The 25,891-nt window shown below is 38.5% G+C and overlaps 1 protein-coding gene across 9 annotated transcripts in view; it reads left to right on the forward strand.

Annotated features, from left to right (window-relative positions):
• The window catches only part of ATP11C (ATPase phospholipid transporting 11C (ATP11C blood group)), a 180,541-nt gene that overhangs the window by 92,317 nt on the left and 62,333 nt on the right, over positions 1–25,891 (forward strand). For all 9 annotated transcript variants that reach the window (XR_002642113.2, XR_002642115.2, XR_002642117.2 and 6 more), the window contains exons 6-20: positions 925–1,053; positions 2,850–2,953; positions 5,123–5,173; positions 6,157–6,221; positions 6,575–6,656; positions 7,583–7,733; positions 8,289–8,486; positions 13,417–13,578; positions 14,259–14,410; positions 15,625–15,696; positions 17,566–17,639; positions 19,540–19,643; positions 20,116–20,297; positions 21,383–21,646; positions 25,601–25,775. Coding sequence is in view for 6 of the 9 variants with exons in the window: in XM_089904046.1 (XP_089760172.1) it covers positions 925–1,053; positions 2,850–2,953; positions 5,123–5,173; positions 6,157–6,221; positions 6,575–6,656; positions 7,583–7,733; positions 8,289–8,486; positions 13,417–13,578; positions 14,259–14,410; positions 15,625–15,696; positions 17,566–17,639; positions 19,540–19,643; positions 20,116–20,297; positions 21,383–21,646; positions 25,601–25,775 (1,965 nt within the window). In the remaining 3 variants the exon portion in view is untranslated. The remainder of the gene's footprint in view (positions 1–924; positions 1,054–2,849; positions 2,954–5,122; positions 5,174–6,156; positions 6,222–6,574; positions 6,657–7,582; positions 7,734–8,288; positions 8,487–13,416; positions 13,579–14,258; positions 14,411–15,624; positions 15,697–17,565; positions 17,640–19,539; positions 19,644–20,115; positions 20,298–21,382; positions 21,647–25,600; positions 25,776–25,891) is intronic.

Consider the following 25,891-nt stretch of genomic DNA (forward strand, 5'->3'; position numbering starts at 1 on the left):
ATGACTATTCATAAGTTGGAAGTAAGTAAAGCAGTTGTAGGGTATTAGTAATAATTATAATTAGCAACTACCAGAGGGTGAATATATGCCAGGCACTTTACGAAACACTTTACCTGTATCCTCATTTCATACTCCAGCCAATCCTATGAGGTAGTTGCAATCATCAAAGACACTTAACCTAAGGTCATATAGTTAAGTGGCAGAGCTGGGACATAAAGTCAGGTAGTGAAGATCTGTGTTTTAATCATCATGATTTATTCCCTACATTATTAAGTTATGCGCTAGAAATGGTTTGTGGTTTCTTCTCTCATGTTTTTCCTCTACTTGAGCTTAGGGTACTTGCTCATAGCAGATGAATTGTTGGAAAATGACCTATTTGAAAAAAGTTTTTTCAAATGTTATGGGTAACATAAACACGTCTCTAAGCGAGATTTTCTGAGCACTGAAGAGAGAACTATGACCCCAAAATAATAGCTGTTATCACTTGGAAGGCAAAGCATTTTGAGATATTTATCTATGATGCAGAGTGGGAATGTGGCTGACCAGTGTTCATGAAGTGCTCAAGTTAAGATGTGTAGATTTTCTTGATTCATTCATGAAATGATAATGGCCATTCTCTTATCAAACACCAATGCCAGAAACAACAGAGAGCAAAAGGGTCCCTGGGTGCTGAAATCATTTGTTAGAGATTAAAGTTCAATACTAAGGTAATCTAAAAGCATCCTAAGTCGTTGTGACCTTAAAGAGGATTCTGAATGTTGAGTGATATTCTTTCATGACCTTTCACATGGTATAGGATGCTGAGACAGCCTAAGCCCTAGAGGAGGAGAGGTCTTTTGCTACTGTTTTGACTTTAGTTTGAGGTATAATGAATGCTTTGTTTGGAATTAAGAATATTTATATTTATTTTGCTCTCTATGCTAGGTCGGTGATGTAGTAGAAGTACAGGCAGATGAAACCTTTCCCTGTGATCTTATTCTTCTGTCATCCTGCACAATTGATGGAACCTGTTATGTTACTACTGCAAGTCTTGATGGGGAATCCAATTGCAAGGTAATGGAGATTAAACCTTGCCTAAACATTTTGAGCTCAGGATAGTTAATCATACAGTACTCCATCCCACTGCCCCCAAATCTTTTATCTTATTTTTTCCTGTTTGTGTAAGTGTTGTATTTGAAGACAGCTTTTATATAACTGTCTTTGAACTTCTAAGCAAATACTCAACTTTGGGGGAAAGGGTGGTGTTGGGTGAGGAAATCCACACCCCAAATAAAAGCCACCACATTTTTGATAGCACTGTTTGCATTTCATATTGACACTAACCCATTCAATATTTTATTTAGGCTTTTAAAAATGAAAGTAGTCTTAGGCTGAAACTATATAACTATGAAAATAACTTCACCCTAAGGTACTCTAACCTTACAGTTTGATCTGTTTTTATTTTTAAAGTGATGACTATCTTCTTGAAAAAAATGTTTATTCCTGGCATATAGAAAATCTAACCTGGAATGGTTTGATTACTTTTTAAAAATACCTTAGGGTGTAGTTTGACAAATATTTGCTTTATTTCAACTAGGAAGAATTATAAATGTGTTAGAGTAAATTTGTTCAAACTGGGGGATAAGTTATGTCCCTGGTACTTTCCGGCACTGTCAGTTCTTGGCTATCATCCAGAGCTCCACAGAGCATGAACATGTATCCTCTATATGCTGCCTTTAAGGAAGAATACTAATGTGCTCACCTCTGTGTGTATCCTTGGGGGCTTTCCTCTGCTTGTTTATTCCATCTGGAGTTGAGGACCAGGACTCAGTATGTGGGAAAGGAACTTAAATGCCTGTTAGATAACTAATTTTTTTCTTCAGGGGCATGGTGATGAACTAGTCCCATTTAAACTACTGAAAAACAAAGTTGTATTTGAGGGAATGTCAAGATAAAAATTGAGAAATCTACCTAAAGATTTCCTAATAGGGAAAAAGTTGTTTAGAGGCAGAAAACTTTCAAGTCGTTTCATTTTCCAATTAAGTTGATCTGATAAATCAGCTAAAAGTACATAGGTTTTCCAAGTCAGGAGATAGTTTCAAATGTAGCTGAGGCAGATCCATAATATTCTCCGAAGACTGTGCGCAACAGCTTTCCCTTCAGCATAAGTGGTGCAGTCTTTGAATCTGCGTCAGCCCTTCTTTGATGATTTATAAATGGGTTCATTGGAGCCTGCCTTGAGTTCTGGGTCAATCAAGTAAGTACATAATATACATTAGTAGAATATTCTAACTGTCTGACTAAGGCAAGACACGTCATCTCCCAGCTCCTTACATAAATTGTAGCCACTCAAAGCATTTTCAAGATCATTAATTTTGCTGTTTGTATAATGGAAACTATTGATGAATTTTTTCTTTCTGTTAGCAAAAATGTTAGCATTCTTATGACCAAAAGGGTTATGTTCAATTCTTATGTGTATGTTAACATCACCATACACTATGGTGAGCAAAATAATAGGTCTCAGTTCTATAAATAGGAGAAAAAAATGCATTAAATTTTTCATGGGGTTTTCAGTTAATTATATGCATGCTGCAAATGGAATTCTCTCTGCTGTCAGTATCAAGAAAAGTTTTTAGTTTTCTCATTATCTTTGAAATCCCCTTGTAGCAGAGTTACCTTTCTGATTATTTGTAATATGTTTTAAGAATAATACCATCAAGTTTATTTAGCTGGAAATGTGCATCAATATTTGTATCATTCTGCCAAAGCCTCTTACTAAAAACATACAGTGTTCATGAAATCAAGTGGGTATACGATTACACTTTTTTTGCGGGGGGGCTGTTTTTGCTTTTTCTTCTGCTTACATCTAGACACATTATGCGGTACGTGACACCATTGAACTGTGTACAGCCGAATCCATTGATGCCCTCAGAGCAGCAATTGAATGTGAACAGCCTCAACCTGACCTCTACAAGTAAGAATTACCTGGTTTCATTTTACTGCTGTCTGATGGCTTTGCTTCTCTTTGCCACCAGTATTGCAAAGAAACACCCACCATTTACCAGCCTCCTTGCATTTGTGTTTTTATGAGCTGTTCCTTCCTTCTGGCAGGCAAATCAGCCTTGTTCACTACCAGCCTAAGATAAATCATTGTGGGCCCAGGCATCTTACTTGTGGTTTTTCTTTTATTATTGTTATTTGTAGACATGGCCGTCCATCACATTTTAAGATTATGTAATCCCGTAAGGCTGATCTATCAAACTCATGCATTAGCCAGAGTTAATTAAAACAAAAATAAACCACTTTATGTGTCATCCAACATTAAAGAGAGAAGGAGATATGGAGCCATGCAATTAGTAGGCACTTTGCCCTTTTTTATGAGGATCATGATGAACTGAGTATTGTATATAGGCTGTTTCTTGCCCAAAGTGAACAGTTAAGTTGAGGGAGCAGTGAAATGGTGTGATTTCCTCTATTTTGCTATAGTTAGGCTTTCTGGAGTAGATTTACTCATTCACAGTCATTGTGGGCTGTCAAAAAATTTGGCATTTGAGTTTTAAGACTGGTTACTTTGGTTGATTAGAGCATGGTGTTAATGAGGATAGAATAATAGGTTTTATCCCCAAGTGGGCCAATTAATTATATTCTATTCCACCTTTACAGATGGCATCCATCACTCATGCCAGCCATCTGGTTAATGAATGCTGTTGGTCATAATAGGGTACCAAATGGCGGGATGTGGCTTACAACAGTGCCCAGTAGTGGAAAAACAAAGTATTCATCCTACTACATGAATAATACCCTCCCTCCTTCCCATCATTCCTTCTTTCCTTTTTCCCTTCTTCTTCTGTATCTACCTTGATAGTAGGAACTTAGAATCACAAAGCAAAATAGCTGTTCCCTGCCTTTAGGGAACTCACAGTTTGCAAAGGGGATAAAACAGTAAAGCTAGGCGTACAGTACAGTGAGATAATAAAGGTGAGTAAAAGGCCCATAGAATCACAGAAAAGGGAGTGACTGATTTTGCCTGAGTTAGACAATAATATACATCCTTGCATATTCATAGGGTAACTCCTAAATTTCAGTTACCTTAAATAAGAAGGAGATTTTTAGTGAGGGAAGGTTATTCCTAATTTCTCTAGACTAGATTGAGTACCCTTGGTATGTGACTTCAGAATACCTTGTACTTCCACCACCCTAGCGGTCATCACTTACATTGTAATTGCCTGATTGTCTGTTTTAGGGCAAGGAACACATTTTTCTTGCTTATTAGCAAACATAGTAATGGTGCAATTAATACGTGATGAATGAATGAGCAGACCTTCATATTTTGTGTGTTTAGTAATAATCAGTTTTTCTGAAAAAATTCTAATGTAAGTTATAAAATACTCATAACATTCTTGTTAAGGAGGAGTTAGAGCTTTTTACCCTATTTTTCAGAAATGTAGATTACCATATGCATAGCCATATATCTGATCACTTGGTCAGATCAAGCTCAGTATTCAGATCAGCTGCAAGACAGTTTGGAAATTTCCGAGATGGTAATCAAGTGTTGCCTAATGCGGGTGGTTCTCAAACGGTGACCCCAGGCCAGCAGCATCAGCATCGCCTGGGAACTTGTTGGAAATACAGATTCACATTCTTACCTGAACCATAAGCTTGGGGATGGGGCCCAGAAATCTGTGGTTTACGAAGCCCACCAGTAATTCTGATGCATGCTCAAGTGAAAGAACTACTGAACTAATGGTTTTAAAAGTTGCTTTAAAAAAAAAAAAAAAAAAAAAAAAGTTGCTTTAGCACCAGAAACCTTTCTTCACATGAATGTGAAATAGAAACCAATTATTTATATGGAGTATAGATGAGAGGGGTAATGTGTGCATGCACGGTGCCAAGTAGATCTTGAAAATCAATTTAGAATCTTTGTTTACATTCTTATAATCCATAATATTTTTAAAATTAGTTGAAAATGTTACATACCATATTGGTTCAACTTAACTTTTTTTAAAAAGAAAGACAATAGGCGTTCGTAGTTCATTGTCTTATCTCTACTTGGATTTTTTGTATTTTGATTCATTCCCATATTTGGGGCAAATAGATTTTATCTAGATATAGAAACACGTGTGCTTTTATGTTCTTTTTGCAGGTTTGTTGGCCGAATCAATATCTATAGTAATAGTCTTGAAGCTGTTGCCAGGTTAGTTTATAATTCCTTTGATCTGTCCTTTTGGGGGGAGCAATGTTTCTCTTTTAAGCCCATTAAAATAGTTGAATACTTTCCTCTATAGAAAGGGATGTAAAGGTGAATAACCCTGGAGTAACTAGCCACTAATGGGTCTTAAGTAGCTGACCTTGTGATTGGTAGCAGCTCAGAGTGTGTGTGTCCTGGGAGGGGGGTGGTGTTGGAAGTGATGCTGAGGGCTTCTAAAATTGTAGAGCTCCAGACACTTTGACCAATAATCCCAAATATGTTCTAAGCACTGTATTTATTGTCCTTGGCTGTGCAGTGCCTGACAATATTGGAAGTATATCTGGAGAACAGTGTGTTAAGGGAGAGTAATTTAGGCAGGAGATAAAATGCTGGGAGAATTAGCTGGACTTAAGTAAAATGAAAGGTTTAATCATTTATAATGTAACAATTCATGGAAGAAGGGGTGTTTTCTTCCCTCTTCTATCATCCAGTTAATTATCTCAACTTTTCCACTTGGCCTTTATAGCCAATACTCAAAAGGGAGTTAAAGAAACACCGGGTGCCCAATGATCCCCCAAAAGGCGTGTTTACTCTCTATAAATATGGCAGTGTGTCTTTCCCACCTTGACATTTGCTTTCCCAGCCTTTTACTGTCACCTTTTCTTTCTGTTTCTTGATGTCTGCTGTTCTGTCCCGTTCTTGTCTTGCTGTCTGTGACTCATAATCCTTTTATCTCTATGCATCTCTTTACCTCTGTGTGTTGCTGGCTATTCCTGTACTGTGTGTGCTTCCATCTGTGCTGTACCCTCAAGTAACTTCAGAGGGAAATATCTTTCAGCTGGTCCTGTGTTAGTAAGCATATGATATAAGTAAACAGATACATTCTGAACCTTTTGGAGATAGATGTATGTTAGGGCAAAATATGTCGCCCAAGTTGATGGTGCTATTTGTTGGGCTGTTTGGATAAGTTGTGTTCATTTTTTGTTTAGGTCTTTGGGACCTGAAAATCTCTTGTTGAAAGGAGCTACACTAAAAAATACCAAGAAGATATATGGTGAACGTTTTTTAAGATATACTTACTAGAAATATGTCTTTTTTTTTTGAAATATGTCTTTTAAAGCCTGTGCCTAAACAGTGCAGTTAAAAATTGAACATGGCATTTAATTCCATTTAATCTAAGCCTATTTTTAGGTGTTGGGAATTTATAAGATGGTAAACTAACTTGAAAACTATGACAAACTATGTAGAATTAAAATTATACTATAAATGATATATCAACTGGTGAATAGAAGAGAGTTTAGAATTCCTACTTTTATAGAGTGAAAAAATTGGTAGATCCAACTGGGTGGGGAGTTGGGTTGGCAATCTCATTGGAAACCTAATTTTCGTCATATGGTTATTCCTTAGGAGTTGCTGTTTACACTGGAATGGAAACCAAAATGGCATTGAACTACCAAGGGAAATCTCAGAAACGTTCCGCTGTTGAAAAGTTAGTGTACACCACAATTTCTTTAGTTGTTATTGAACTGAAATTGTTACTTCTCAGTAATTCTAAATAACAACCATAAGCAAAAACAACATAACTTGTAATAGTGCTACCATTTTGAGTACTTTTTGTGTTCCAGAAACTGCTCAGTGATTTGTATGTCTGATTTGGTTTAATCCTCTGAGCAACTCAGAGTAATTCCTGTTAGCCTGTCCACTTTATAGATAGAGAAATAGTCGTAGAGATGATAAGTGATTTACCTAAGCTCACTTAGCTATTCAAGGGCAGGGTTTAGTTGAAATTTATTCTCTTTTGCTGCTGGATAATGGTTTGGGGTCCTCTTGTTGCTATAGGTAAGGAGGTTGTACAACACAGATAATAGTCTCCTGGCAGATATTGAAGTGGTACATGACACACACCTTCAAGCCAGTCGCCACTGGCACAGACCTCACTCTCCTGTTGGCATGGATATCCAGTATATCAGTGATACCCTCTCCATAGCTGTACTTTCAGACTAAAAGAATCCACACTAAGCTTGCAGGTTTCACATTTGCTCCTCTACCCTCTATTCCAAACCTTTAGGATTCAGGGAAATGGAAACAATCTACTCCTTCTATAAGGATGGAGTAGGTAATGTGTGTGTGTGTGTGTGTGTGTGTGTGTGTGTGCGCGTTCTGTCACTTTATAGGGTCCTTACTAAAGGTGTGTTGAGCCATTGCACTTTGGGTTGGGGCTAGGGCTGGCTTTTCCATTTTACCACTCAAGAATAATGCGTTAGCAGTGATAACAGGTTCATCTATACAGGTCTGTGCTATGGTTACACATCGTACACAGGAGAAGCTTTAGAAAACTGAACAGTTTAGTTTATACCTGGTTGATATCCTTAAGTAATTAAATGGTTTTTGAATCCATAATATCTTATTTTTCAGATCCATTAATGCCTTCCTGATTGTGTATTTATTTATCTTACTGACCAAAGCTGCAGTATGCACTACTCTAAAGTATGTTTGGCAAAGTACCCCATATAACGATGAACCTTGGTATAACCAAAAGACCCAGAAAGAGCGCGAGACTTTGAAGGTAATTTGTTTTATGCTGAAAATTTTAACCCTAGCACATTGTAACAGAGACACCCTTTATTGAAATGCTGCTCAGTTAATGATACCTTTGGTATTTGGGTTTTCTCTTGGTTGTATGGTAGCCCCAAGCCATTAACTGTTTAAGAAACGTTAGAACTTTTTGTTTTAACCCTAGGCATCTATCCTTGTTTTTAATTCTTTGGTTAAGAGTTTTAAGCAATTGGGCAAGAAGGTCTGACATGTTAATATATTATGAACTTGTGATATATCATGATAGGAACATAATGGGTGCCTACATTCATATTGGGGGGTGGGAGGAGCAGAGAACTTAAGGAAGTGAAAAGTGTTAAGTCAAGGTACATTCGCTGAAGAATAGTGACAAAATTCAGGGTGTTGTAAATGTTGTTTTCATGTTCTGTGAAAATGTTTACCAATGATACAGTGTCGTTGGGAAGAGCAGTGCTTTCAGCGTTGAAATTAAAAGATAGAAAGTTTATATTACACTTGCTTGATGGAACTGTGCATATAATCAGCATGAACTATTTCTTTTGTTTAGGTTTTGAAAATGTTTACCGACTTCCTGTCATTTATGGTTCTGTTCAACTTTATCATTCCTGTCTCCATGTATGTCACAGTAGAAATGCAAAAATTCTTGGGCTCCTTCTTCATTTCATGGGATAAGGACTTTTATGATGAAGAAATCAATGAAGGAGCCCTGGTTAACACTTCAGACCTTAATGAAGAACTTGGTCAGGTTAGAACTTATTTTTACTTAAAATAAGTTAACATAGTGAACTTATTTCTTGTAGTCTGGATTACCAATGTATGTGACCATTTCACATTTGGAAATGTGATTCAACGAAAATTCCTTTATGCAGGCATGTAACGAAGGCAAGCGATGTTTTCATAACTATAACGTCAATTATTTTGCTGGCATTTTGAAATCAGTGTTTTGAAAGAACACCAATTTATGTATTAAATTTGAACGTTATGGAAATTCTCTTTAAAACTCACCTGGTGGTGTTGCTAGATTATGGGCTATTGCTTTGGAACAGGAAACATGTAGTCTTCATCACCATCTGTAATCATTTAGGGATAGACTATGGGACAGTGGAAATAAAGCTATTTTATAAATGCATTTTGTTGCATAAACAAAATTGATCAGAGTTGTCCTATGGACATTTTCTTTGTACATTTCTGATCAGATGGAATATAGACCTAGAAAGCAGAGTTGTTTATTCCAGTGGAAGAATTTAAATGAAGGGGAAATGTGAGGGCGTGCACTCCTCTAAATGCTTTTTGCTTCATATACCAAGGTAGTCCAGGCTTTGACCTCGCTGCTAACCCAGGTTGTTTTCAAATGCAGTGCAGTCTAGCTGTAATTCTTCAAGTGATGACTTCTTTGGTGCTTTTCTTATCAGTATTGAGAAAAGTTTTTCCCTTTGTCTGAATTTACTGTGTGTCATGTAATGATCTTCACAAGCTGAGGGGATTTTTTGGCTTGCATTTAATTCTCTTGATATTTAGAATGTCAAGACTGTGGAAATATCATTTCTGTGGCTGGGAGATGCAAATTCAGTTAATGGAACTGTATGGCTGGAATAGGGCCTCACACTCGTTTTGAATGGTGACGATTTGCGCCTGTGCCTGAAAACTCTCCTCCTGAATTCAGTCCCCCTCCACCCCCACTCTGTATTTCTGTTCTTTACACAGCCTTTGACTAAACCAGAGTGCCCTCTTGACAACTACAGTCACAAGGGTGAAAGGACTCTCCAGATATCATTATGTTGAAACCTGACTCTAGGACTCCAGGATCCCAGACTGTGGCATCTGCATTCCACAGAGATACTGAGTCACTAAGGATAGAATAAGCAATGAATGAACGAATGCTTTTCCCTTAGATATTGTTCCCAGCTGACCTTAGCCTTTTTAAACCAGAAGTTTTCATCCAGGGAAAGCTGAGTAGAACTACTCTAGTCCCAACAAAAGGTATCAATCTGCAGCTTTTTTGCATGGGAAAAAAAAATGAGTTATAAGCCACCTCTGGTGAACTTATCCCTGACAGCTGATTTAGTTGACTAGATCTGCCTATTCTAAATCCAGTGCCTGGCTATATGGGTTAAGCTACCCAAGGGTGAACATGGCTAGTCCCAGGCTACTGCAAATAGAACAGCCATCATTCCACATGTGGCACCTAATTCTCACCAGAGACAGGCAGGATATCCAGGCCAGATCTCCACCTCAGCAGATTCCATCTTACCTATGGGAACGTAGTCTTGTTCCTATCATCTAGACTTATTCACACTGCAGAACGTAAAGTAGAGCTTTGGGTAATGATGTAGTCAGTTTGATCAGTGAAAAGAAACTACAGTTTTCATTTCAGCCACCACTTCTTTCCCCCGCCAAAACCTGCTTTTCTGGATGTGACTGTCATTTAGTCACTTATAAGGTAATAACCAGACCACCACTTCAGTTTGTACAGTGCAAAAACAGTTTGCCATCATGATCAGCTTACATGTGTAGAAACTACTTAAATGAAAATGCAAAGAAGTCTTGAAATGGTTTCTTAGGACATTTAGGATTTCATGGACCAGTATACACGAAATTAAGTGTAACCAGTTTCCTCCTTGATGAGTCATAATTTAAAATCTGTAGGGCTTTTATGTTACTTAAAAGCAGTGTCAGTTAGTTTCGATCAATACCATTGCAAACACTTGCTTAACCTCTTCCAAAGTGACCCAAATTGGTATTAAAAAAAAATAGGAAGATATGTTTAGGACAGTGTTGGTCTTTGACTTGAGAAACAAAAAGAAGTAGACTGCTCAGTTCAATTGTAAAAGAATGGGGTCTTTTATGATCAGACATCAGTCCTTTAGACAGCCAAATGGTTTCAACTTTGAAAAAATGGTGGGGATAGCCTCCTCCTTCATATCCCCTCCCAGTCTCGCAGCTATGCCCAGTGGTGTGTCTGAGTATATACTGTGATTCCAGTAATTCAATCCAGTGGTTATATATTAAACTTCTGTGTTACCTAAGGTATGTTCTTGGTACTGGGGTTACTATTATGAAGTAAGCGAGAAACCCTTGAGTTGTTCAACATCTAGTTGGGGAAACACACATATCGTACCCTAACTATAGCAATGTGACGATAATCAGAAAAATCAGGGAATGTGAAATGATGGAAAGAGTCTAGTACTGTGTGATTTTGGTCAAGTCAACAGCAATGACAATCTACATCTGTATAACACTTACAAACATATTTAGTAATCTTTACAGCCTTGTGCAGCAGGTTTGATTATTTAAGGCTAATATTTAATGTACAGAGAGATGAGAAGATTTTTCCAAGGTCACAAATTTAGTAGGTGGTGGAGCCACAACTCCAGTCCAAGTTCTTCACTAGGTTAAACAATGTGAAATTTTTTGACCAATTTTGACCTGTAAACTAGGTGATTTCATATGTGTTCAACCTTTATTTTAGGGCCCTTTCTATTCTGAACAGCTATCTCACTTTAGGCTTTCTATCCATAAATTGATGGCTTTGAGCTTGCTGATAGAGAAGGGCCTTTCCTGCAACTGGCTCAAACCTACCACTAAAGAGGAAGAGGCTGTTGAGAGTCAGAGGCAAGCAGTAGCCTCTGACTTGTCGGCCGGCACTCTCCTTTAAATATGAGAATACTTTTTAATAATAGCCAATCCTCTCCTCCCCTTGTTCTGAGTATAGGGCATATATTAGATCAGTGGTTCTCAAAGCATGATCTCAGGACCAGCATCACCTGGGAACTTATTAGAAGTGCACATTATCTAACCCCACCCCAGAGCTACTGAATGAGAAACTCTGGGGATAAAGCCCAGTGATCTGAGTTTTAACAAGCACCCTCCTAGTGAGTGTGATGCAGACTACGGTTTGATAATTACTCTATCAGGGTATAGTTGGTTGGCCTATACCTGTGAGATTAATTGTACACAGATCCATAGTGCACAAAATGTTATATATAGGCAAGCACTTTATTTAAATACACTTTACTTTTATTTATTTATTTATTTATTTTTGGCTGCGTTGGGTCTTCGTTGCTGCACGCAGGTTTTCTCTAGTTGTGGCGAGCAGGGGCTACTCTTCATTGCGGTGCATGGGCTTCTCGTTGTGGTGGCTTCTCTTGTTGCGGAGCACGGGCTCTAGGCGCACAGGCTTCAGTAGTTGTGGCACGTGGGCTCAGTAGTTGTGGCTCTCAGGCTATAGGCGCACAGGCTCAGTGGTTGAGACGCACGGGCTTAGTTGCTCTGCGGCATGTGGGATCTTCCCGGACCAGGGATCAAACCCGTATTCCCTGCGTCGGCAGGCGGATTCTCAACCACTGTGCCACCAGGGAAGTCCCTGCACTTTATTTTTTAAAGCTATTACCTTTGTCATCTATAAAAGATTTCGAAATGGGTTAATGCTCATCCAAGTGCAGGAGCCGCAACAACACAGGACAACCTTCAGGGGGAAATGAAGGTTAATAATTTTGATCAGAAAAAAAACCCAAAGAATTTCATTTTAACTGGAAAAATCTAAATGATACAGGAATAATACCACTTGGATTAATTTAAAGAGAGAATTCAAACTTGGCTGGCTAACAGGAAAAACAAGAGAAGACTGGAATGCTATATTTGTGCCAGTGCTGCTACCGTGAAATGCTTTGAAAAATAATTAGAAAGCAAGTACTGCTGCAGTTCATCTCTTTCTCCCTTACATAATAAAAACCTTAATCTTGTACTTATGCTTATTCCTGTCAGCCCATAATTTTAACTATTTAAGTATAAATTTCCAAAAAGGAGGATAAAATTGTGGGTTTCCAAAAGCCAGATGTTATAAATAGAAGAGATAAAAACTGAGATAAAATGAAAATGCTCAAAATGGCTTATTTTACATGGGAAATTTATTTCATAGCCTGTTTTTCTATTATTTATGAAAGTATGCTTATACTTTAGCCTATCATTATAAACTCTACTCCTTCTGTTAATTTGGAAATTTTTTGGAGGAGTATCTGAAAATATACATAGTACGTGGAAGAAATTTCATTTATATTTTTAATCATCATTGACTTACTATGTCTAATTAAGTAACATTATTTCCCCATCTGTCTATATTCTGTAACTCTTACATACATTCTATGCCATAATGCATTTTACTTCAATCCAGTATATTTATAGAAAATTTTACTTTTCAAAGAAAGGTTTTGTTACATCCCAGTTAGTTTAAGTTCCTATTCAATATGTTTTATCTGTGTGTGTGTGCGCGTGCGTGCACGCGTATGTCAGTGTGTCAGAGAGAGAGAGAAATAATGGTCAGTAAATTGTTTCCCACTTGGAAAATTGACTTTTCTTATGTTAACTTCTTTATATAAAAACAGGTCGGTGTTAAATTGAAGGGGTCTTAGTTTGATAAAATAACCACATTTTTCCTGCCTATTAATCTCCTACATTTGAGTAAGTCTACCTTAGACATGTGATACTATTTCAGTATCTTTAAAAATACTTCCTCATTTCTCATTCATTTGATAATATTACTTCTGTAATTACCTGACATTTGACAAGTTTTTAGAAAAGGTGATTTCTGTGGATATGAGAATATCCTTATAGTTATGCCTTATAGAAAATTAATCACATTGAAGAAAGAATGCATATGTTTGTGTTCTTGTTTTTAGGTGGATTATGTATTTACTGATAAGACTGGAACACTCACTGAAAATAGCATGGAATTCATTGAATGCTGCATAGATGGGCATAAGTATAAAGGTGTAACTCAGGAGGCTGATGGACTCTCTCAAACTGATGGACCCTTACCGTATTTTGACAAAGCAGATAAGGTGGCATTTTCTGCGTTACCATTTTACCTTGAGAAATCAATTTATATAGGCATGTGTTAGCATAGTAGAAATTAAGGATTTGGGCACGTGACATAGACTTTTGAATAACCATCTGTTTGTTCTTTCAACTTCACCTTTCTTATTTTATGGACAACTCCGGAATTTGTAAACAAGTAGAATTTATAAGAGAGCATTATGAAAAATGGCATTTGGGTAGAACTTTCGCTTGACTGTGTGATCATAATTTTTGGTGCTTTATCTTTAAAAATATGAGCTGCTCCAAGAATGATGTCAATTGAAATCATTCAAGTCCCAGCAGTGCCTAGGCATGAAATGAACCAGAGTCTCCCTGCACCTGAGCTATTGCCAGATTGTGAATTAGAATTGAATGAGCTCTTTTAGGCCATGGAGATGTCACTGCTTTGGTATTAGGTGGCACTACAGTAACCTGAATGAGTTAACATAGCCCCTAGGGTGTGTTAGCTGAGAACCAGGCATGTTGGTAGGGACCAGAAGAATATGTAGTTCATTTCAGTATTATGAATTTATAAATTTTTGCTACTCAGTTTGCTGGAGGTTATAACATTCTCTCACATTAATAACTTTTCTCTGTTCATTGACTAGTTACCAAGTGTTCACAGTGAAACTAATATAATCATTTTTCTGTTACTGTTCAATAGAATCGAGAAGAGCTCTTTCTGCGTGCCTTGTGTTTATGTCATACTGTAGAAATTAAAACAAATGATGCTGTTGATGGAGTTACAGAATCAGCTGAATTAACGTATATGTCCTCTTCACCAGATGAAATAGCTTTGGTCAAAGGAGCTAAAAGGTAAGCACGTACGTTATGCTAGATGAATAATTTCGAGAGGTACAGTTCTGCCTATAGTTAACAATATGGTATTTTTACTTCAAAATTTGTTAAGAGAGTAGATCTCATATGTTAAATGTTCTTAACCACAAACAACAAAAAAGCAAAGGGGACACAAAGAACCTGAGAAATGTTGGGATATGTCTCTATCCTGATTGTGGTGATGGTATCACAGATGTATTCATGTGTCCAAACTCATCAAATTGCACACATTAGGTATTTGCAGTTCTCTATCAGTTATACCTCAGTAATGCTGTTTTAAAACCCAGAAATAGGGCTTCTCTGGTGGCGCAGTGGTTGAGAGTCCGCCTGCCGATGCAGGGGACACGGGTTCGTGCCCCGGTCCGGGAAGATCCCACATGCCGCGGAGCGGCTGGGCCTGTGAGCCATGGCCACTGAGCCTGCGTGTCCGGAGCCTGTGCTCCGCAACGGGAGAGGCCACAACAGTGAGAGGCCCGCGTACCGCAAAAACAAAAAAAAAAACAAAAAAAACCCAGAAATAAGTTGTAGAAAATACATTAACATTTTTGAAGAGTAAAAAAAATTAAAGTTCTTGTACTTCTCCTGAGAAAGCGAAATCACAGGAGGACAGGAGTTATTTTGTTCCTTCTCTTACTTGCTTCAATAACCTTATAAGTATCCTTATTCTTTAATAAGGAGCCAAGCTACTGTATTTGAAAGTTTGAAAAAAATTCCCAAATCTAACCAGTTAAGACCAAAAAGAAAATAGCAATGCATAGATGTAACTTGCATTACTATTTATGCATTCCAGCCAGAAGTCCAAATATTCATATTATAGTTCGGAAATCCTATAATAATGGCCACTTTTTGTACAACACATGTTCTTGCTGAAGTGCTCCTAGCAATTTTGATATCATTTGGTAACTGAAAGTCCTGTTTTATCCATGAAGCCCAAGCTAATTAAGTGGATTAAAGTCACCCCATGTATTAGTTACAGAACTGGAATCACAAATTGCCTCTTTCTTGGTTACGATTTGTGACTGGACATTGACTTGCTCTGTGTTAACATCTCAGTGAGTAAAAGGAAGTACAGTTATAGATTGAGATCTTATGAAAGAGAAGAAAACAATAAACAAGTATGAATAATGCCAGTGCAAGAGGAAATTAATTATTCTTTAAAGATACACAAAGGCCTTTTTTATTGTGTTTCGCAGGTATGGGTTCACGTTTGTAGGAATGCGGAATGGTCATATGAGAGTAGAGAACCAAAGAAAAGAAATAGAAGAGTAAGTAGCGCTGTATGTTTGATGATTGTCACTTCTTAACCCCACAGTCCACCTTAGATGGATTTAGGCAGGGCAGCAAAGGGAACTGACTACATCTATAAATGTAGGACTCTGCTCTCCCAGTTCAGAGCTTTATGTAAATGTAGTTGGAGTAGGAGAAGACATTTTTCATAGAATGGCAGAAACTAGCATTTGAGGTGTCAATGATTCCAATTTTGTTCACATATGGGTCCAGTAGCCTGAATGAGCGTCTGCCTGGACTTTTCTGAATTTTAGATGCCATTTCAGGTCTCCAACACATGCTGCAAGAAAAATCAGTGAACAGGCATGAAACCTTCTGCTGTCCAGAACCCAACCAATCATTCTGGGATTGCAAGCCCTGCCAGACATGGCAGCTTTGGAGTCAGAAGCTTTCTCTTGTTCTAGATGCTTGGGTGTGAGCCTCAGGGCAAGTACTCTGATGCAGCCATAGCTCCACATTTATTTTTTATTTTTTTTTTTCACTACAGAGACCCCAACAAACAAAACCACCTTGGCTTAATAACGGATTTTAATTAGCCCCTGTGATTAATTTGAATTCTTTATATGAACTTGAAATGTAATTGTCTGACCCCTGGCATCTCGTGAGACCCATCTTAGAAACATGTAACACGTGTAGATGTGCTTAGGGAATATGCCCCTTTGGGAAGGAGTGTTCAAGAGCCAGAGGAACCAGAAGAAGGCTCTTTGGCCTGACTGCCAGGAGCCCCAGGTCATTGTCAAAGTCCAGATTCTAGCCGGTTCACAACAATGCCCCCATGTGGCCAACAACAAATGAGATACTGTGCTACAAGTAGATGTTTTATACATACACATCCCAAAACCAATGACCCGCTCACTCCCATCAAAGAGAAGCTTTGTAGTAAATACTTGTATACAAGTTATTTATTTTCAAGAAATGATTTCCTCACATTTTTTTCTAATAAGTCTTAGAAACTTTCTTCTTCATCCTTTCATCTGGTGAATAGCTTAGCCATTTACACACAAATCTGATCATGTCAATCCACTGTTTATACCCTTCAGTGGATTCCTATTGCCCTTAGGATGAAATCCCAAATCTCTGAAATGGCCCACAATGTTCTCAGGTCCCAGCCCCTGCCTACCTCTCTTGCTACTCCCCTATCAACTAGATCTCAAGCCTTAAATGAACTACTGTAAGTCCCCTCATGGGCCACATGCTCTCATGTTGCTGTGCCTTTGCACATGCTCTTCTCTGTACTCAGAGTGCCATGATACCCTTTCTTCATCGTGTCACTCCTGCAAAACACAGCTCAGGCACCACCTCTTCCAGGAAGCCTTCCTTCAGATGCCTTCTGTCTGTGCTCCCACATCCCCCCTGTGTGTTCCTTTGTTACAGTATTTGGAAGACTACGGGGTAGTCCTCTCATTACCCTCTGTCTCCCTTATCATTTGGTAAGCGCCTTAAGGGAAGATGTGTGTCTCTTCTCCAGCGTCAATCACTGTGCCTGACACATAGTAGGCACTCCATAGATGATTAAAATACTTGGCAGGGTGAGACTATTTCTAGACCCTCGCCAGATATAGCTTCACAGGACAGCTCTTTGTTCCTCATTCCTATGCAGTCAGTCTCTCCTTACTATTTTAAGTTATATAATGAGAAGATATAGATAACCCTTAACCAACACTGGTATCCTCTGACAGCATGTTCTAAGCACAGAGAAATTCCAAAGACACAATGGAAAGCACCCGTTGTGCCCACAACTAGCAACCCTTATCCAAAGAGGAGAGCTCTCTTAACTTAAGATGTTTCTGTTGTGTTTTATCTTGGTCTAGGTATTTCACTTTTCTCTTTTTTTTTTTCTATTAAAGGTATGAACTTCTTCACACCTTGAACTTCGATTCTGTCCGCCGTCGTATGAGTGTGGTTGTGAAAACTCAATCAGGTATGCATTTTTAAAACTTGACTTTTTCCACTTGTAGATTTGTATGTTGATCAACTACTTCAAGAGAGGAAAGCATTTAACGTAGTAGTGTATGATTACCGAAAGTCGTGCAAAGCTTTTGTATAAGCCTTAATGTATTTATACAAGCACATGTTCAGTTTGTCAAATTGTCACTGGCAGAACCCCTGGTATGACAATATATGCATTTTCTTGGAAAGTGAACTCTACCCCTCAGTCTTGGATGTCCAGACAGGAACTGAAAGGATGACTTTTTCACAGTTCAGGGTACTAACCAATCACCACCAATGCCTACCTGCAGCAGCCCACTACAACTGGATGGTTTGAGATTACTAGCAGTAGAATCTATGAGTGTAGAGAGTTGCTGGTTATCCCTCTCTGACCTTCCTAATTCCCCACTGCTTTACACTTCCTGGAAACAGGTAAGCTAGAGATGACTAAGGGCCTGACTGCTGGGAAAGGGCATGTGATTTTACTCTAGCACCCTGGGCTGTTGGTTTAACACAGTAAAGAAGCTTGCCCTTTGCAGGGGAAACAGTACCATCATTTCAGGGTTCCCCCATGTTCTTGGGAGGAGCCATGGTGACTGGGATGCCTTCTGCTCAGATTCAGCAAGACCCATGGGTAGCATTCCTGCTTCGTTTGTGGGCTCTCATATTCCTCTGTGTGTGTGTGTGTGTGTGTGTCTGTCTGTCTGTCTGTCTCCAGGTGGTTTTCCAAAATATCCTTGATTTATTTCCTAGTAATTTACTTTTTAGTATTAAATCTGTTGAAAATGTCTTAGTATGAGAAGGGGAAGATTTAGACAGACCCTTCAGGGAATATATCCTACCTTATTCATACTTTGTGGTGTGACTGCAAAGTCACGATGCTGATTTCATTATATGTGAATGTGGAATTTGTTTTGTGACTTTTAAACACATTGTGGCTATGTGAGAGAAAATTTTTTTAAAAACACCTAACATTTGGAATACTTGCTGTTCTTACCTGTACACATGCACGTCCACGTTCTACTGCAGATGGTGAGATGTCTGAGGAAGTGGTCTATCAAGGGCCTTGACCTCAGAGCTACCCTTTTTTAACTTTTTGAACTTAGCACTTTGCCTTATAAGGTCAGAGTGTCCTTTTTTTTTTTTTTTTTTTTGCCGTAGGCGGGCCTCTCACTGTTGTGGCCTCTCCCGTTGCGGAGCACAGGCTCCGGGCACGCAGGCTCAGCGGCCATGGCTCACGGCCCCAGCCGCTCCGCGGCATGTGGGATCTTCCCGGACCGGGGCATGAACCCGCGTCCCCTGCATCGGCAGGTGGACTCTCAACCACTGTGCCACCAGGGAAGCCCCAGAGTGTCCTTCTTAATGGTACTGTCTACTTTCCTGGGTGCATGGACTGGTATAAAGCTGTACTTGTACTAGCATTCTACAGAGCTATTCTCCAGTTTCCGGTGAAAACCTTCAAGCTACTGTTTTAAAAGCTAATATGTATAGTCTTTCAAAATGATTTTATCGTGTTTGAGCTTGAGTTTGGTCCTTGACATCTGTAGATGCCACATGTGAACTTTAGACCATGGTTGACAACATCCTCAAAGAGAATTCAGATGTAGCTCCTTGACACAAGCACCGTCTTCTGTGATTCACTTGAAGGAAGTTTCTTTTAACAGAGGTGCATGTTGTAAACTCTGAGATATTAATTATGTCTGTATTGGTCCCAAGAGGTGGTGAACGTTGTCCTGACAGAGTAAAGGTCAAGATGGCTGCTTCCATTTGGATGGACATTCCAAGGCAGGCTCAGGATACACAGCTGCTGGGTGGGAGAGGCCACCTTAATAGTTATGTATTATTAAAATCCCAATTCTAAGTAAGTCAAGTACTCTGATTCTTTATTTTAGGAGACATACTTCTCTTTTGTAAAGGAGCCGACTCAGCAGTTTTCCCCAGGGTGCAAAATCATGAAATTGAGTTAACTAAAGTCCATGTGGAACGTAACGCAATGGTGAGCCTACACCCCCTCCCCCCAGTAGATAGAGAAATGCTAGAGATGACTACGTTTATGGATTGCTATTTAAAGGATTATTGAAATGAATTTTAGCTTATTTTTATGGCCTATTTTTATATTTGGGGATTTTGTAATATTATTTTCCTTATTTTAATATAAAACATCCTGGAGCAAGTTTCTGTTCAAAATTTGTACCCTTTGAAGACTTTTCAAGAATCTTTGTTTTATGTTCTGCTTTTTGTTTGTTTTTTTCTTAACCCCAAGAGCCATTATTTTGTTATTCCGAACCTAATTGAATGTTAACCCAATGCAATCTGTTCTTTCTTTTTTTTCCCCTTTTTTAACTAAAAAGGAAATTAGTCAGAATTTCTCTTTTGTGTGGTAAAGCAAGAGTATTTAAAGAGTGTGTTTTGTTTGTTTGTTTTTATTCATTACTTGGATAACTAGAGATCTCCTACCTTGCTTCTAGGATGGGTATCGGACACTTTGTGTAGCCTTCAAAGAAATTGCTCCAGATGATTATGAAAGAATTAACAGACAGCTCATAGAGGCAAAAATGGCCTTACAAGACAGAGAAGAAAAAATGGAAAAGGTTTTTGATGAGATTGAGACAAACATGAATTTAATTGGAGCCACTGCAGTGGAAGACAAGTAACTAGAAAATGATATTCTTGTTATTTTAATGACCAGTCATTTAGGGTGTTATCTGTCCAGATTGGTAATTCATTCTCAAGTTTTGAAATCCTTGATTCAGCTTTGTCTGTACATCAGATTTTGAACTGTTTGTGGGAATAATTTTTAAGTTAAATATTTGTGACTTAGGAGAATGAATCTGTCATCTCTAAGGTGTTTTGAGTACTTACTAAGCCATCCCTTCATTTATGCAGGTATTTATGAAGTAGTCTTACTGTACGTAGGAAGCTTTGTGCTAGAGACACCATTTGAGTTGGTGCTTGGTAGAATGGGTACAATTTTGAAAGACAGATGAGCAGAAGGGAAATTCAGGGTTGAGCAAACAACATGAGAGCTCATTCTAACCTGGTTTAACAGACTAGAGCATATTTTTGCATACTTTAAAATAATTTGCTCTAACCATACAGGCTGAGCTCTGCCAGGCATGATTATAGGGCTCCAGAATTGATCTGCTTGAAAAAATAAGTTTTAGATTCTATTTTAGAAGTTTTCTAGAAGCTATGAATGCAAATTGTGAGGCTTAACCCAAACATGAAGTTATAAACATATATTCATTGGAAGGTATTAAAGTTCTAATAGAATTCATTTAGTCTAATTTCATTGTTATTCTCTGACAGAAAGGAATGCAAAGTATCGCTCTTCTTCTACCCTTGCCTTTCAGAATAATGCTTAAAATCTCCTTCAGAATGGTTGGCTTTCCTAAACTTCCAGCTCCTCGGGGATGGGGATTCGCTAACTTCCTTCAATATCTCATTAGACTGTGTCTGGCCCTTTCTGTTTTGAACCATGTTAAGTATTTGTATAGTGAGATAGAAAACATAAACTTTCCAAACCTCATTGTTTGAAATGTACTTTAATAAGTAAAACTATGCCAGAAAGAGTATGCTCAGAAATGGTAGAGGATATATAAGAAAAACAACTGTTAAAACATGTCAGGACTCCAGAATTGCTATGAATTATAAGGACATTCTCTTTAACAAGCCTTCTTGTAGAATCTGTGTCAGGAATTTTCAAAGATAACAAGGTTTCCTTTGTGTTTCCAGGCTACAAGATCAAGCCGCTGAGACCATTGAAGCCCTGCACGCAGCAGGTCTGAAAGTCTGGGTGCTTACTGGGGACAAGATGGAGACAGCCAAATCTACCTGCTATGCCTGCCGCCTTTTTCAAACCAGCACGGAGCTCTTGGAACTGACCACCAAAACCATCCAAGAAAGCGAACGGAAGGAAGATCGATTACATGAGTTGTTGATTGAATATCGTAAAAAGTTGCTGCATGAATTTCCTAAAAGTACTAGAAGCCTTAAAAAGTAAGAAAGTACATCAATTTGTTATATTTAGACATTGGTACAGATGTAAATCACAGCTGCTTATGCAGAAGGCTCCGTTTTCTGTAATTTATCAGTCTTTGTTTGCAGGTGCTTTATCCTTGTAAGTTAGAACCTTTCCTGAGGACTTGGCTAATGGCCCATTTGAGATTATTTGGCACTTTCCACCTCTTCTTTCATTTAAAAGAAAACCCTGCCCTTCTCATGCTTTAGAAAAGTGGTTCATTTTCTAAATACTTAGGGTCTGGGTACTTATCATTGGTACTCTGTCCTGGCCCATGTTAAGAAAAAATATTCCTTTTCATGGTCTCTTAAATTGAATGTAATAAAATCAGTCTCTAAAACAGTTTCCATGCAGGTCGAAGTCCTGGAGGCATTTTCTGTGTGAATTTTCATGCCCCAGTGCTCCAAAGGAGACCAAATACTTGATAGCATGGCCACTCGACTGCTTTCAACAAGCTGCTTAGGAAGAACCTGTAGAATCTAAGCTTCTCAAGGAAAGCCACTGATCCACAATAATTCAATACCCAGAGTTACATTTTCCTGTACTTGACATTGACCAAGGCCTAGCTTTGTCTAAACCCATTACTGGAATTTACCTTGGCCGTAAGCAAATCAATTTCCTCTTCTGAAATGCCACAGGATGTGTCTGCAGTAAATCCAAAGACCCGTAGATAATATTATTTCACATTTCTTAAGTGCCCTCTTTGTTCCAGGAATAACATTAAGCACTTTAAATTATTCTCATTTAATCTTCACAGCAACCCAGTAACACGACCTTATTTTCTTCTTGTTAGAAATAGGGAAACTAAGGCTCAGAGAGATGAATTGACTTATTCGAGATAACACAGTTAATAAGGTGTAGAGCAAGTCTACGCAATTCCAGAGCCCATGCTTTTAACAACTATGCTCTATCTGTGTCCTCATCACTAGTGTTTAAACAGACTTTAAAAATGAATAGCCCACATTCATGAGGCTATGGCCAATTTTAAGACAGCTGTTCTTCTGTTACTTGGACATCAGTGAGAGTAAACAGGTTTTTATTAATTGCCTATGATAAATGTTTCCTTCCTTTAACCAAATGGTACTTATAAAGGCAGTCCAGATTACATGTGTTTTACTTGCATTTATCTTAGTCTTCTCAGGCTACCATAACGAAATACAAGAGACCAGGTGGCTTAAACAGTAGAAACTTATTTCTCACATTTCTGGAGACCAGAAGTATGGGATCAGGGTGCCAACATGGCCGAGTTCTGGTGAGGTCCCCCTTCCTGGCTTGCAGAATGCTGCCCTCTTGCTGTGTCCTTACTTGGCAGAGAGAGAGGAAGCTCTGGTGTCTCTTCCTCTTTTTATAAGGATATTAATCCCATCATCCCATCATAAGGGCCCCACTCTCATGACTTCATCTAAACTTATCTCCCAAAGGCCCCATTTCCGAATATCATCACATTGAGGGTTAGGGCTTCAACATGGGACTTCAGGGGGGACACAATTCAGTGCATAGCACCATTCAGGAGCCCTTGGGCACTTTTGTAAAAGCCAGCGCTTATGGAAAACTGAACTCACCATCTCAACATTCCCTCTTCCTGACTCATCTGGAGTTGGGTACACTCTTTCCCCAAGTTACACAAGCATCAGACACAGGATCCCTTTTGCCAGCTTCTGCTCCTTTGTCCCTTCCACTTCAAATCAGCCACCAAGCCTTACCCATGTCCCCACTCTCTCCACTGGCGCTCCCCATCAGATTCCTAGTAACTCGTGCCTCAGAGCACGTAAGCCCCTCTGCCAGATGAGTGGTCCTTAGATATAAAGTACTGCCCATGTCACAGCCCTGCTCAGAAACCTTTAATGGATCTCTATTACCCACAGAATCAGGTCGTACCAAAGGCCCCAGGTGACCTTTTCAGTTTGTTTTCCTAGTGCACCACACATACATTCCCTCTTTTCTTCACCTCTTTCTGTCCTGTCTTTTAAGTTCCATTTCAGATATCATACCTCACAAAGAAACCATTGTTCTTTCCTGGTGTGTATTTATTGTCCCAATCACTGGATATTAACCTTTTTAAAAACACTTTTACTTTATATTGGAGTATAGTTGATTAACAACGTTGTGTTAGTTTCAGGTGTACAACAAAGTGATTCAGTTATACATATACATGTATCCATTCTTTTCAGATATTAACCATTTAATATCATGTTTGGTTGGGTATATTCTCTCATGTGTGCTTCTGTTACCCCAAGGAGATTTTCTATTCTCCAAAGAAAGATTAGTTAATAATTCTTTCCATTCTTCTATATGGCCTAGTTAGAGACCAAATATTGCTTGATTGATTATTGAGCTACTGTTTTCTGCTCATTGTCAGCTCTGTGAATAGGGGAGCAAAGGAGAATGCATGATTGATATCTCTAATTAGTGAATAAAACATGCTCATAATATCATGAAGCAGAATATGAAAGGAAGGAAAGAAGAGGCATATTAGGCTCTCACTATTCATAGTCCATAGAACAGCAGCTCCATTATCACCAGAAGCTTGTTAGAAATGCAAAATCTCATGTCCCACCCCAAAACTACTGAATCAGAATGTGTACTTTAACAAGATTCCCAGGAATTTTAACAAGATTCCTTTAAACATTAAGCTTTGAGTAGCATAAAATTAGACAAATGAATCTATTGTATAACGATGAGATCCTGCTATGTTTAATACGTCTACTGCAGTGGTTCTCAAATGGCACCCAAGATTTCCTGAGCAGAAATTGATTAATCGGTGTTTTTTTTGTTAATTGCAAAAAAAAAAAAAAATTAAAATGTTAATTGGTAGAATTTTCTCAATTGTAAGTTTTCCCCCATATGTTTTTTTTAAATACTTGGCACCTGTTATATATATATATTTTTTTTTTATAAATTTATTTATATTTTATTTTTGGCTGCATTGGGTCTTTGTTGCTGCTCGCAGGCTTTCTCTAGTTGTGGTGAACTAGTGTGCAGCGGTGTGAAGCGGTGTGCAGGCTTCTCATTGCGGTGGCTTCTCTTGTTGCGGAGCAGGGCTCTAGGCGTGCGGGCTCAGTAGTTGTGGCACACGGGCTTAGTTGCTCCACGGCATGTGGGATCTTCCCGGACCAGGGCTTGAACCCGTGTCCCCTGCATTGGCAGGCGGATTCCTAACCACTGAGCCACCAGGGAAGTCCAGCACCTGTTATATTTGTCTTTCCTGGCAACTAATACTACTTCATCCTGGCTATACAGGAGAATCACCTATGGAGTATTTTAAAACATGCCTATATGTAACCAAGCCCTGCCCAAGATACCCTGATTTAATTTGTCTGTGGATAAACCTAAGACATGGGCTTTTTTTCAAGCTGCCCAGATGACTCTCATGGGAAGGCTATGGTTGAAAACCACTAGTCTAGTATAAAATGATACTTATTTAAGGAACATATATCATTATTGCATGCTATTCTTTAATGAACACTATGTCTTTTTAGTAGTCCATCATATTTGAGAAGCCAGGTCTATTGATAGGTTTTGTCATTCGGGCAGAGATATTAAGAATATCTTCTGTGATTTGTATACCCCAAAGCCATTTTGTCTTTTCCCCGCATTGTTAAGCAGTTTTCAGATTGACTGATGATTTGTCTTCATATCAGAGTTTGATGGAACTGTAATTTCCAAAATTCACCTTGAGGTTCTTATATGGAGACTGGCTGCTAGAAGTCCATTATTTTTATATTTAGAACTTAGTGCCATCTATATGGGCAGCTTGAGTCTCAAAGATGTGATAGAAAGTCTCTGTTGTGTCATTAATAGAGTCGGTTGCTTCTTTAGAATTTACACGTCCAGGAACCAGATTGATGATAACCCTCCTCTGACTGGTTTTTTAAAGTTCCTAAATAGCAATGTATAGTAGATTCAAATATAGCATTGTTTTTCTTTTTCAGAGCATGGACAGAACATCAGGAATATGGATTAATCATTGATGGCTCCACGTTGTCTCTCATATTAAATTCTAGTCAAGACTCTGGTTCTAACAATTACAAAAGCATTTTCCTACAAATTTGTATGAAGTGCACTGCAGTGCTCTGCTGTCGGATGGCACCGTTACAGAAAGCCCAGGTAACTGAATGTTAGTTAATGTTCCATTCTGGGTACTTCTGTACGCATATGTGCAAATGTTCACTTTTAATTTTCTTCAAAGAGCCCTGAGTACCTTATTATATTTTCCCTGGATT

This window comes from Delphinapterus leucas, chromosome X (assembly GCF_059928025.1).
Source record: "Delphinapterus leucas isolate spDelLeu-1000000601 "Yukka" chromosome X, BTC_Dleu_Yukka2, whole genome shotgun sequence".
Taxonomy (NCBI): domain Eukaryota; kingdom Metazoa; phylum Chordata; class Mammalia; order Artiodactyla; family Monodontidae; genus Delphinapterus; species Delphinapterus leucas.